The sequence below is a fragment of the Prionailurus viverrinus genome, chromosome B1 (genome assembly GCF_022837055.1).
Source record: "Prionailurus viverrinus isolate Anna chromosome B1, UM_Priviv_1.0, whole genome shotgun sequence".
Taxonomy (NCBI): domain Eukaryota; kingdom Metazoa; phylum Chordata; class Mammalia; order Carnivora; family Felidae; genus Prionailurus; species Prionailurus viverrinus.
Window position 1 is genome coordinate 74,053,790 of NC_062564.1, and position 14,713 is coordinate 74,068,502.

At 40.4% G+C, this 14,713-nt stretch overlaps 1 protein-coding gene across 1 annotated transcript in view; it reads left to right on the forward strand.

Annotated features, from left to right (window-relative positions):
- Positions 1-14,713, forward strand: part of RNF175 (ring finger protein 175) — a 47,652-nt gene that overhangs the window by 19,921 nt on the left and 13,018 nt on the right. The window contains exons 4-5 of the mRNA XM_047857587.1: positions 8,167-8,321; positions 13,151-13,258. Of these exons, the coding sequence (XP_047713543.1) occupies positions 8,167-8,321; positions 13,151-13,258 (263 nt within the window). The remainder of the gene's footprint in view (positions 1-8,166; positions 8,322-13,150; positions 13,259-14,713) is intronic.

Consider the following 14,713-nt stretch of genomic DNA (forward strand, 5'->3'; position numbering starts at 1 on the left):
ATAAAATTCTCACTTAAAGCCAAAGAGTCTAAAAAAGGAAGAAGGCAGAGAGGAAAAGAAAGAAACAAACACTATGCAACAGAGAAGTTACAAATATGGTAGATATTAATCCAACTATATCAGTAATCAAATGTGAATGGTCTAAATACACCAATTAAAAGACAGAGATTGTCACCATGAATAAAAAACAAAACAAAACAAAAAACAAGACGCAATTATATGTTGTTGACAAAAAACTCACATATAAGAATAAAGATGTAATTATCAGGGAGAAAAAGAGGCATTACATAATGATCAAAGATTCAGTTATTTAAAATTTTTTTTGATGTTTATTTTTGAGAGAGAGGAAGAGAGCGCAAGTGGAGGAGGGGCAGAGAGAGGCAGACAGAATCTTAAGCAGGCTCTAGGCTCTGAGCTGTGAGCACAGAGCCCAACACGGAGCTCGAACTCACAAACAATGACATCATGACCTGAGCCAAAGTCGGAGGCTCAACCAACTGAGCCACCCATGTGCCCCAAGATTCAGTTATTTAAAAGGACATAACAACTCTTTTTTTTTTTTTTTTAAGAGAGAGAGAGTATAAGTAGGGGAGGGGCAGAAGAGAATCTTAAGGAGGCTTCATACCCATAGTGGAGCCTGACTTGGGGCTTATTGTGGGTCTCAATCTCACAAGCATGAGTTCATGACCATGAGATCATGCCCTGAGCTAAAATTGGGACTCTGATACTAACTGACTGAGCTACCGAGACCCCCCTAAAAGGACATAACGATTCTTAACGTGTATATGCCTAACAAGAAGCATCAACATATACAAGGCAAAAATTGATTGAACTACAAGGAGAAATGGGCAAATCCATTGTTTAGTTAGAGATTTCAATACCCTCCTTCAGTAGTTGATAGATCAAGAAAGCAGAATATTAGTAAGGATAGAGTTGACCTGAACAGCACCATTCATCAACCTGCACTAATTGATGTTTATAGAATACATCTAACAACAGAAGAGTGCACATTCTTCTTAGGCTCACATAGAACATTCACCAAGATAGACCACATTCAGGGCCTAAAACACACCAAAAATTTTTTTTAAAAATTGAAATTATACAAAGTATGCTCTCAGACCACAAAAATTAAATTAGAAATCCATAACAGAAAGATAGTTGAACAAAATCCCAAAATATTTAGAGATTAAATAGCACATGAGTCAAAGAGAAGTACTTAAGAGAAACTAAAAAATTAGTTGAACTAAGTGAAAATGAAAATACAACATATCAAAATTTGTGGGATGTAGGAAAGGCAATGCTTAGAGGGAAATTTTATAGCATTGAATGCATATATTAGAAAAGAAGAAAGATCTAAAATCAGTAAATTAAGCACCTACTTTAGGAAACTAGGGAAAGGAGTAATTTAAACTTACAGCTATCAGAGGAAAAGTAATTTTAAAAATTAGGGCAGAAAGCAATTAAATTAAAAAACAGTAAATCAATAGAGAAACTCAGTGAAACCAAAAACTGAGAAACTTTTTTGAAAAAGATCAGTAAAGTTTATAAAGCTCTAGCCAGCTAACCTAAAAAATAAGAGGACACAAATTCCTATATCAGAAAAGAAAGAGGGGACATCATTATTGATCCTATGGACATAAAAGGAAAATAATGGAATATTATGTCCACAAATCTGGATAACCATAATGAAATAGACATTCTTTGAAAGACACAAACTATATCAAAACTCAAAAAAGGAGAAATAAATAACCTGAATAGGCCTATTTCTATTTTTTATTCAGATATAATTGATATGTAACACTGCATTAATTTTAGGTGTACAATATAATGATTTGATTTATGCATATGATGTGAAATTATTACCACAGTGAGTTTAGTTAACATCCATCATCACCACACATGGTTATAATTTTGCGTGTGTGATGAGAACTTTCAAGATTTTCTGTCTTAGCAACTTTCAAATATACAACACATTATTGTTAATTATAGTGACTATAATGTATATTACATCCCCAAGACTTCTTTATCTTATAACTAGAAGTTTGGAAGTTTGTACCCTTTGACTAGCTTTACCCATTTAAGTCACCCCATATATCCTGCCTCTGGCCTATATCTATTTTTTAATTCAGCCAATAATTAATATCTTTCTACCAAAGAAAGCTCCAAGCCCAGATGGTTTCACTGATGAAATCAGCATCTGAAGAATCAGATGCTACGTACCTTTGGAAATCAGAGGAATCTGTAAGATTAAGGCAATAGACACTGTAAATGAGCACTGGTACCTAGTTGGTAAAACTGTCCTATGGGAGTGCAGGTTAACAATTCTGATATTGCTCTGTATGTCACTGGGATGGAACGATTAAGTACATAGATGGCAGAAGGTGGGAGCCAGTTTACTTATATATTTACACCCTGAGGGTATTATATATTATATGTAAAATGGCATTATTTTCACATTATTTCATTTTTTTAAGTTTTTATTTATTTTTGAGAGGGTGAAAGAGAGAGAGCACAGGGGAGGGGCAGAGAGAAAGGGAGACAGAGAGCATCACAAGCAGGGTCCATACTGTCAGTGCAGAACCCGATGTGGGGCTCAACCCCCCATGAACCTTGAGATCATGGCCTGAGCCGAAGTCGGATGCTTAACCAGCTGAGCCACCCAGGCGCCCCTATTTTCACATTATTGCATGCATAATTTGGATCATGTGCTTCAGAGGTGAGGGAATTAACCCAAAAGCTCAAGGTATTTTCAGAGTACAGCTTTTAACAAATATGTCTATATTCTGAAGTGATCATTTAATCTTAGATTCTGTTCCGTGGTCTGTAGGAGCTGTGGACATCAGAGCGGCTTATTATAAATACCTAAAGCAAAGGAGCCATGTTATTTAGAAAACAAAGTCTGAAAATATAACATCACCTGCTCCAAGGTGATGTCAAAAAGTGAAGAGAGAAAATAGACAGAAAGTGGAAAATTCTTATTTTGTTCGGACTACTACTAAATACCTGGGTGTTCCCAAATAGTCATATGGTTAGTAAAATATAGACAGAGCATCTGGATATTTGAATTTTTCTCTTTTCAACTGATGCTGTTGATATGTTGTAGACATGGCAGAGCTTCAAAATGAAATTATTTCCAAACGCTTTTAACAGCATTTTTAAACAGAATTTAATTAAAAAAATAAAATTTCATTCAACACCGGCCTCTCCACCTTCTTTGATATATTCCTATTTCTCATATCTGAAGGAAATAGGGGGAAGGTGCCAAAAAAGATTCCTTTTACCTCCCTTCAAATCAAGAGAAGGCCTGATGACTACATACAAAGAATTTGGGTTTCAGGCACACTGTTAACTTGCCTCAACACACAGGCAAATAATTTGCTACAGATTGAAACATTGCTCTATTTAAATCAACTTCCTGCCTATTAATAGCCATGAAACACTAGAACATATTACTGTACCAGTTAAAGCCTTAGGCCCACTCAAATCTTTTTTAAGTGAGGCAACACACAAATACATGCATAGTCACATACATACCTAACACTGCATGGCACAATCTCCTTTAAGAATTCAAAGAGCAAAATCAACAGTCTGAATTGATTTGGAACTAGAAATAAGGACCAAGTGAATTTCTAATAGCCCTCCACATGCCAAGGTTCCCAACCTTTACTTGTTTATATCCATACTTCCCTTCACTGCCTGTGTGCTAATCATAGCAACAGTACTTCCTGGAGTCCTTTATTTACATGGGAATTTCCTGCTGACCTCTGGCATCTCCCTGCTCCTGCTCCACCTCCACCTATACAAACACACAGAGACACATGTACAAATGGCTGCAAACACTTTGGGATTTGCAGTGCAAAGGAAATGAGCATCACATAACTTCCTCCCTCCCTCCCACCTCCTTCTCCCTCTCTCGCTCCCTCTCTCTCTCCCTCTCTCATGTTGTGTGATCCATTCATCATTCTGTATAATTAGGCAAATAAAAAGATACCTTTGTTTTGACTTGATTTGCTGTTCTTTTCAGGTTCCTTATGTGCATAGATACAAGAAAAAAACATGGTACCTTTGGGCAGCATGTGATTCGTCAGGAAATTCCTTCTGCCACGATGTGTGGGTGGGGAGAATGTTTGGTGATGTGATACAGATGCACAGGCTGCCCTTCGCCAGCAATGCAGATGTGTTTTATATGCACATGCCCAGATGGTGACCCCTCTGGCATTATTAATGTGTCCCAGCTGCCAGGCCTCCTCTCTCATGCATACACCTCGATTTCACATATTTCGTGTGTTTATTTATGAGGCACCAAATTCCTACGTTTCATATGTGGCAGTTGCTATTAAAAATGAGAAGTTTTAACTGCTCTGGAAATTGATAACCTTTTAAATTGATATGAAATGTGGCCCTCATTTCAAAATGATTCCTCATAGAATTAATTGAATTCATAATGCAAATTTCTGACCTTTCCCCTTACATGTTGAGAAAATATGGCATTGGGTATACACTTAGTTAAGAAATCAAATATTTTCATACCTGATATGTTATAATGTTCTTTTGCTTTCCCTTTGTTTCTGACCTCTAAGGCCTATTTTTAAGAAGTGGGATGTCTGTACATTTGACATTGCTATGCACTGCTAATTAAACCCAGGCATCAAGTAAGAGAAATTTGGGATCATCTAGAAATGGGTTGTACTTTTATAGATCCACAATGAGACCTAGTATTATAAAAATATAATCCAATCATTGCTCCAAAATATTATACATTGTAATAACTCCATGGACTTGAGGAAATGGATTAGTCTTGTCAATTTTAGCTTATGATCTAAAGTATAAAAATAGGAGCATGGCAGTTTTGCTGAATTAAAATGAACTGACTCTTACTATTACAAAAAATTTCAGTATTTTTATGGAGAAATGTAAAGATGAATCAAATTGTTCAAACAGAAAGATGAAAAATGCAAAAGATCAATGATCAGGTTTTGCAAGATGAAGTTCATGTCTGTTTCCTTTTTTTTTTCATGTTTATTTATTTACTTTGAGAGAAAGCATGTGTGTGCACAAGCAGGGAAGGGGCAGAGAGAGAGAGAGAGGGAAAGAGAGGATCTGAAGCAGGCCCAATGATGTCAACACAGAGCCTGACGTGGGGCTTGATCCCACGAACTGTGAGATCATGACCTGAGCCCATTTCAAGAGTCAGGCGCTCAACCGACTGAGCCACCCAGGTGCCCTTTTTGTTTCCTTTTTTAATATCAGAGATAATGAACTAAAAAAGTCAGAAAACATATCACTTACCATAGATTGCTATCTCCAAAATCAGCTATGGGAAATAAATGACCAAAATTCTGGTGTGATTTTCTTTTAAGGGGCTGTACACCTTTATTAGCAATAGCAGAGGGTCAGAGTTGCTAATGTTGAGTGCTAAAGTAGACATACATGGAGTCTTAACTACCTACTATGTGGTCTCTGGTCCTCAGGAACAGTATTCTACTTCCTTAGGTAAAGCTGTTTGCCCTGTTTGGATATATATTTATCTTGATTTCATAAATAAAGGTGCTAACTCACATATTAGCTATAACCACACTCACAAGGTAGGATGGAAAATTAAAGCAATTAAAAGCATACCCTTGAGATAGCGTGGGTTCAGTTCCAGACCACCACAATAAAGCAAGTATCACAATAAAGAGAGTCGAATGAACTTTTTGGTGTTCCAGTGCAAATCACAGTTACATTCACAGTATACAGTAGTCTATTAAGTGTGTAATCACCTCATGTCTAAAAAACAATGTACTTACCTTAATTAGAAAATATTGCTAAAAAAAAATACTAACCATCACCTGAGCTTTCAGTGAACTGCAATCACAGATCACAGATCACTGTAGCAAATACAATAATAATGAAAAGGCTTGAAATATTGCCAGGATTACCAAAATATGACACAGAGACACAAAGTGAGCAAATGCTGTTGGAAAAATGGCGTGATGGATGCGCTGGACACAGGATTGCCACAGACGTTCAATTTGTAAAAACATGGTATCTGCGAAGCTCAATGAATCAAGGCACGTTTGTATCTAATTTAGGCAAGAGTAAAGAATACTCTTCCCTGACTCTGTGCTGACAGCATGGAGCTTGCCTGGGATTCTCTCTCCCTATCTCTCTGCCCCTCCCCCACTGTGCACCCACACACTCTCTTTCTCAAAATTAAATAAACTTAAAAAAAAATACTATTCCCTGAAAGTACTGCCAGGAATTTGAAAACAAAAAAGGGAGGTTATAGGGTATTTTTCCTCCCACACTCTCCAGATAATCACCTTAGATTGGCTCCATGTGTATTTTTGTTCAAATGCGTGTTTTATAACAACTCTAGTGTTCTCCCAAAGATTTAGAGCAACTGTCAGAAGACTTCATATCAGTTCATTTATGGGGATGAAGCAATAAAAAAAATGAAAAACCTTGGAAATGTCTTCTTATTTGATGTGGAAAGAGGAACGGCTATGGCCTTGTCTTTTTCATGACTTTCAAGACTTTCATCTTGAAGTCTTATCAAATAATTTTGGTTATGACCTTAAGGCTATTATGACCAAGACCTTATTAAAGGACCCAAAATTATATCCATAGGCTTTTGTTCCTTAGCTGCCTCCTTTTATCACAAAGATGAAGTAGAAAGAAGGAAGGAAGGAAGGAAGGAAGGAAGGAAGGAAGGAAGGAAAGAAAGAAAGAAAGAAAGAAAGAAAGAAAGAAAGAAAGAAAAGAAAAGAAAGAAAGAGAAAAGGAAGGAAAGAAAGAAAGAAAGAAGAGGAAGAAAGAAAGATAAGGAAGGAAGGAAGGAAGGAAAAGAAAGAAAGAAAGAAAGAAAGAAAGAAAGAAAGAAAGAAAGAAAAAGAAAGAAAAGGAAAGAAGAAAGAAAGAAAGAAAGAAAGAAAGAAAGAAAGAAAGAAAAAGAAAGAAAGAAAAAGACAAATCAATAACATCAGTCTTTGTTACACTCAGATGAAAAATACATGAAATACATGCCCTAACAACTGCTTCCACACCACTGGCAGACATAACTAAGCAATCATGATGCCCTTTCCACTACCCCAGGACCCAGGCTCAGAATCCTCCTCAACAGAGCATTGCCAGGGGCCACTGCCAATTCAAGTCCACACCTGAGACAAAACCTCTTTGCCATCCCTCTCTTACTTTGGTGCTGAGCAAGTAATAGGGGGTTAGTCTGCATGTGCTAAAACATAAGACCAGAGGTTATTGCTGGCTGTTTTTTCACAAGAGAGGTAATAGCTGGCATTAAGCCTGGTCTAAAGAATGGGAGCATCACTATGGTAACCATATCAAGTTGTTGACTCACAACCCATCAGCTCAGTCTACCCTGCTTCCTGCCACATGAGAGTAGGGCCAGCCAACTTAAAGAACCCTCTGAAGGTGACTTGGACTCAGGTCAGTGGTACAGGCCATGAAGGAGTTACACACAGATGAATAGGGAAGAGTTTGATCCCCACCTTGGCTTGCCTGGAAAAGGCAAAACAAAAGCAAAGGAAAGACAAGAAGCAAAAGGTGGGCTGCAAATCCAATAGTCAAGGGTGAGGGGGCCCCACAGTTGGGACTCCAAGGTTCACCCTGCAGAGTGCACTGGGAAGCAGGCAGAAGGGGTCCCAGAAGCTGCTGTGATGCCACTTCCTCCCTTTGATGTCACCATGTATTTGCACACGTGTACATGATAGGAACAACAGCCCCTTGGCTCCATATATTACAGTACTGTTTCCAGAGCACTTTCCCATCCATGGTCTCGTTTGATCCCCACCTCAGCACAGGCAAGAAGGGCAGGCATTGTTATCCCTAATTTTACAACAAAAGTGAGGCTCACTTGTCCAAAACCACACAGCTTTTGAAGCCCAAAGTTGCTTTCATCTGAACTATCCCGGAGAAAAGAGGTAAAAGAAAAATGAATGTTTTGGATGATTTCCCATTTGAATTTTCAGACCACCACACTAATTCCTTCCAAAACTTAGCATGTATAGAAGAGCTTACAGCTGGAAGGTGACCCAGTTGCATGTTATAGACGAGATGGTGACAGTGGTTTCCCCCAGAGTAGCTTCTGAATCATTTAATAGTGGACATGACATTCTGGGCCCTCAATCATTGAAAGAGACTTTCTGTTCATTTTTTTTCTGACAGCTGGTGACACTGTTGCAGATGTGGGTTGTCCCTCTGTATTTCACGATAAAACTTTACTGGTGGCGGTTTCTGTCTATGTGGGGAATGTTCTCAGTTATTACCAGTTACGTCCTCTTCAGAGCTACCCGAAAACCCCTCTCAGGGAGAACACCAAGGTATGTATCCCACTCGTTCCTTCCCTGACACCCTCTTTATTATAAACATTAAGAAGTATACTTTAATTCCATTTTCCCGGATGGGGGAGGGGGCATCACACTTTTTTTGCCCTTCAGTAGCAAAACTATTTGAAGATTAGCTATACCACTGTTTATGCTCATTGTTTAATGGTGATTTGGACATACCTGTAAAATCTATTACTTCAGATACTAATGACAGCCAGAAGAAAGAGAAGTCAAACTATGGTTTAAACTTTCTAGAACAAAGGGGCGCCTGGGTGGCTCCGTCCGTTAAGCATCCAACTTAAGCATCCAACTTCGGCGCAGGTCATGATCTGTCAGTCTGTGAGTTCAAACCCCATGTGGGGCTCTGTGCTGATAGTTCAGAGCCTGGAGCCTGCTTCAGATTCTGTGTCTCCCCCTCTCTCTGCCCCTTCCCCTGTCACACTCTCTCTTTCTCTTCCTCGAAACTAAATAAACATTAAAAAAAATTTTTTAACTTTCTAGAACACTATTTGCATATTTATTTTTAGCTCAGTATTTTGTATGATTCCATCATAAGTTGTGTCACACACATTTTATAATAGAGCAAGAGTTAGATGTTTGTATTTCTAACAACTATATATGTATTTTATTTCGGGTAAATCATAAGTAATGGCCAACTTACTCCTCTCATAACAAATGAGGCTTTAATATTCCAACGCTTATCTTAACTACCATTGCCAACCTCTTGGCATTTCTATAATTCCATTATATTGTCCACAAATCATTCCAAAGTGCTTATAATCTCATAATGTGCCCACAAATTTGCTTTCGCTCTCCTTGTTCTGCAGATAAGATCTGAATCTAAATCTAGATAAAACTGAAATGGGATAGAGAGAAAATGTGTAAGGCATTACATGGCAATAAGACAATGTCACATTTTGATCTTGGTTGGAGAACAAATCATAAGCTCCTGTGAAATGTTTTTAGGATTATTTAGCTATTCAGATGTTTGTTTTTAATCCTCAAAAAAAGTGGGAGAGACGGATATCAACTTTTCCTACTCTGGAGAAGAAAAAATATTCAGTGAGAAAAGTCAGATAAATCAATGTAATGATAAAGACTGATATTCAAGGGGAGCCTGGCTGGCTCAGTTGGAAGAGCATGCAGTTAGTGATCTCAGGGCCATGAGTTCAAGCCCCATATTGGGTATAGAGTTTACTATAAGTAAGTAAGTAAGTAAATAAATAAATAAATAAATAAATAAAATTTAAAAATTTATATTCAAATACAACCAAATGAATTCTGGTTAATATTTTAATTTAATCCCATTTGGGAAGAGCTCTGAGGTGATGGTAGGAGACCTCCTGAACTGGCCGATTTGGGGCTTTAGACAGCCTTTGTATGGCCTGGTTTACCCATCTGTACATGGATATATGGTACCTTTTCTCCTTCTTAAAAAATATTGGAAGTTATTTAAAACTTGTGAAAGTGATCCAAATTTTGGATGAGCCAAAATGAACTTGCTTTCATTCCCTGGATATAATCTATATTTTTTTCAGAGAGAACAGTTCACTTCTCCACTGTAGAATGAATTACCCCAGTTAAACGCAGTATTTCTGTGCACATGAGCGCATTCAATGCAGAGGAACTTCATGACAAGAAATAGCCAAATGCTCCCTCATTACTCTCCATGGCTCATGTGTCTCAGATGGCGGGGCCCCTGTCCTCTCTTCCTCATGCCTGCAGGGCATACAGTTCAGCTTCTCCTGCCTGCACAGCCCTGACCCCAGCATAGCCTGACAGACAACACGTTCCACTAACATTTAAAAAAAGACCTACAGCCACCATTTGAAGAGACAACAATAGGAGAGGCTAATTAGGACCCCATTTCTTCTAGAAAAGCAGTCTGGATAAAGAAGCTCCTGTTGATGAGTGGTAGTAGGCCCTAACGATCCTTATGGATCTTTGATCATATCATAGGTAAGTCACTTCTTAGCTATTTTCCATTAGGAAACAGGATTTCATTACTGGCTAGGAAAGCTGGTCAGATCTAACGGGCATGGTGCAAAAGCAAACCCAAGAGGAGTGGTCTCTCACACCAATGCAGTTTTTTTTTTAATTTTTTTAACGTTTATTTATTTTTTGAGACAGAGAGAGACAGAGCATGAATGGGGGAAGGTCAGAGAGAGAGGGAGACACAGAATCTGAAACAGGCTCCAGGCTCTGAGCGGTCAGCACAGAGCCTGACTCAGGGCTCGAACTCACAGACCGGGAGATCATGACCTGAGCTGAATTTGGACACTCAACCTTGGACTGAGCCACCCAGGCACCTCTACCAATACAGTTTAAAAACCAGCTGTTCCTCCCACAGAGTATACCACGCCCTTGCTGTGGGGCAGACTAACAGAGAAGGGGGGAGTAACAGAAGGGGGCAGAGTAACAGAGAACTCTCTATGGCAGTAGGGTTCAGGCTCAAAAACCGCCACAAAGAGCTGGGCTTGGTCACATCAATTCCAGGCCAAGCTTTCCTTTTGGAGGCTGCTCTGAAGCACAAACACAATTCCTAACCTGGTTTCTCTGCCTTCCAGTGTAATCTAAGTAACGAGGGAGTTCTGGACTCCAGTGCTCTAGAAACTTGTACTCCCCGTAAGCAGGAGGATTTGGGGGTGGGGGATTTGGAAAATCTAACATACCTGTAATAATTATATGCATATTGAGCATTAAATGTGTCAGATCTTTTGAACATTAATACATGATCTCACATAATCTTCAGAACTACCTTAGGAGCTAGTGCTATCCCCCCACTCTATGAATGAGGCAATCATAGGAGGAAGTCCTAGGTAGGGTGGCCAGAGTCCCACAGGCAGTAACGGGAAGGGGGAGCCCAGAATCATACCAATACCACACAGAGTGTGAACCACCCCCCCACCCCCGCCCGCCTGGCTCCCAACAGCAGGTTTTGCCTTAATGACACACAGAAGGCCTGCAGTTAAAAAGTCGAAACACCTGTGATGCTGGCACAACCTTGCGAGGGGACCCTGTAGGGGCAGAGCAGGTACGGGAAGTCCAGGATGTGTGGAGTTCCCGAACCCGACTCTGGTGCTGGCGGGTGCTGTGGGGGAGAAGGGGAGGCCCTCTCGGACCTGGCCCCCCTCCCATGCTCACCTCTTGGAGCAACGTAAACTTCCGCCTCCATCTGGCTGCGTTGAGCAGTGATCCGAACTGCCTTCCCGGGAACTGGCAACCTAGAAGAACCGGCAGGCTCGCGAGTCACCGTGGCAGAGAGATCCCCAAAGCCCCGCCTGCCCTCCTTTAGAGGTGACTTAGGCTCAGAGCGACCTGACCCACCTCGTGCAGTGTGCAGTCCGTGCGGAGTTTCTGGACCCTCCGAACTCCCCACTGCCGATCCCTCCCCCATGGGGCGGGACTACACCTGCAGGAGGAGGCGTGGCCCACAAAACCCTGGTACCAAGTGCCCTGAAGTGGGGAAGCTTTCCACCATAAAATGATGTAATGACAACTCATTTCTCAAGCCAGCCCACAAACCCCATTCACAGCATCATGTTTCAGAAGGTCCCTCCTTTTTTTTTTTTTTTTTTTTTTTTTCCTCTCTCTTTTCTTTTTCTTCATGCCCAGCACGGAGCTCAAGCCAGCTTGAATTCAAGACCCTGGGATTAAGACCTGAGCTGAGATCAAGAGTCCAGTGGATGTTTAACCGACTGAGCCCCACCCAGGCACCCCTCAGCAGGCCCCTTCTGACTGGAATTCAATGAAGCAGGGCATCTTTTAAAATAACGTTGAAACATTAAATCAGTAAAAACAGAAAATAAGCATTTGGTGCAATAAAGGCGGGAACCTGGCTCCCGAAAAGTGTGGAGGGAGAGCTGAGAGGCCGGCCTGCCTCTTGCCCTCCAGCTCCCTTGGAAGCACCAGTCCAGCCACCGCCGCCTTTTCTCTGGGCACAAGGACAGTCCCCCAGCTGCTCCTTCTCCTCCCATCACTTCTCGTTCCACCGGCCAGAACCTTGTCCTGTGGCACCACGAATGCATCTTCCCACATCCTCCCAGACATGAAGCAGTGGCCCTTTCTGTAGGTTTTCAAAGGGCTTTTACTGCCAGGGATAAGGGAAACAAGCAGGGTAAGGAGGTCCCTTCTAAATCATCTACACCTGTGCCCTCAATCCCCATCTCCCATTTCTCTACTCTGACCCTGTGGGAAGAAGGAAAGGTGCTAAGAGTGGTCACTGTATGTGCTGGGACACGCAAAGAACCCATCCACATAGCAGGAGAAAACCAGCCCGTGGCACACTTGTGATTCCATCCCAGGGCTAGGGGAGGGGCTCTGTGAGTGGAGAGGAGTTGGGGTGAGGCTGAGCCTGATAATGAGGACCTCTGTCCTTGGGCTGGGGGGTGGAGGGGCAGCGGTAGCAGGCAACACTCCTGGGGGAGGAGGTTCCCCCCTGCCCCACAGCCTTGACTTCTCTGCTCATCTTTTGCTTACTCCAAGCTACTCCTGCCAAAACCACTCTAAGCTAACCCTAGGGCAGGGGAGGAGGGTTAGGGGAGGCAGGGTTCCAGGTGGAGAAACCATCTCTGAACGCCACTCTAACATGAGGAACATAGACAAACTGCAATGAATGTATATATGCACGTGCATACTATTTATACAGTTTGTTGGTATTATATTAAAACTATAGATTATTATTGAGTTTAGCTGATATAATCTACTTATGTTCTTTATATCACATAATAAATAGAATTCTAGAAATTAAAAACCGACTTATAACAATGTTTGAAAAAGATAAAATATCATGTTCTGTATTTCTCCCCATTTTACATCCACAGATTGGTCTACAAATGGTTTCTTCTAATCTACAAACTCAGCTATGCATTTGGTGTTGTGGGTTATTTGGCCATCATGTTTACAATGTGTGGATTCAATTTATTTTTCAAGTAAGTATCTCCAGTTAAGACATTAATATCTCCAAGCACTTGCTTGCAATATTCACCTGGTCAAGTTCTCTGTATCAGGGATCATTTGGCCCTACAACGTTCCATACACACATTGTTTATAGTAGATGTCATTGGTGGAAACCACTAGAAAAGTATAAGAGGAAACCCTACAGAATAAAAAGTTTTCAAAAACTTATAAGCTTTAAAGAAAATCTGTACTTGAGGGGCGCCTGGGTGGCTCAGTTGGCTAAGCGTCTGACTTTGATTCAGGTCATGATCTCGAGGCTCGTGGGTTTGAGCCCCACGTCAGGGTCTCTGTTGTCAGTGCAAAGCCAGCTTCGGTTCCTGTCTCCCTCTGTCTGCCCCTCCCCAGCTCATGCTTTCTCTGTGTCTCAAAAATAATAAATAAAAACATCAAAAAACTTTAAAAAAAAATCTGTACCTGATAGGCAAATTTTGAACATCACCATTAAAAGCAGGCCTACATTTGCGGTAGAGTAATTCTTACAGAACTACAAATTTCCCTCCATAAAATTCTGAAGTGTCATTTCCTTGTATATATTTTCTTCCTTCAAAACCTCTGGAACTATGCTGTCCAGTGCAGTATACGATAGGTCATGTCACTATGAGCATCTAAACTATGAAATAAAGTGTTCTAGAACTATAAGATACAAACTGGATTTCAAAGTTTGAAAAATACTGTTAAAAAAATAAAAAGAGAAAATAATTTTTATATCGACCACATGTTGAAATACAGTGTTTGGGATGTATTGGTGAAATTATTTCATGGGGTTTTTTTAATGTGACTACTAGGAAATTTTCAATCTGTATTTCTATATTGCCGGGGACAGCACTGCTCTAGAATTTTGTTTCTGGTACCTATGAAGTCCCTTTTGCTGGGGACAGTCAGAAAAGGACAAAACTAAGTGCTTAGAACTTGAATGAGAGGTAAGGAAATAACAGAACAAGAAAGTCTTGTGAGAAATCAAGGAAATCAGGATAATTATAACTCAGAACTGAGCTCCTTGAAAAAATGGTTGCTGAGATGTGCTGTGGACGAGGTTCTCATGGGCAGAGCCAAGGCTGTGTAATCAACCTGTGGCCTGGAAAGGAAATTTAAGACATACCACAAGGCTGTGGAAAGCAGCTCAAATAAAAATTCCCCAGAATATCTCTCACATTGAACTTCCTCTGGGACCTTACCAGAAATCAAAAGGCAAACATTGGCAACTCATAAAATAGGTCAGGCAATTGGATGGAGTGTCAGCTCTGAAAGGAAGGACTCTTCCTACGGCAACGTAGCAATCTGATTTTATAAGCATTTCATGAAACTTTCACAGCAGGAGCTCTTACCATTTTCTAGCAGGAAAGGGATAGAAAGTAACTGTACAGATCTATGATTAATATATTATTCTGTGTATAGAAAGACACTGATTTCTTTTGTTTTTCAGCATA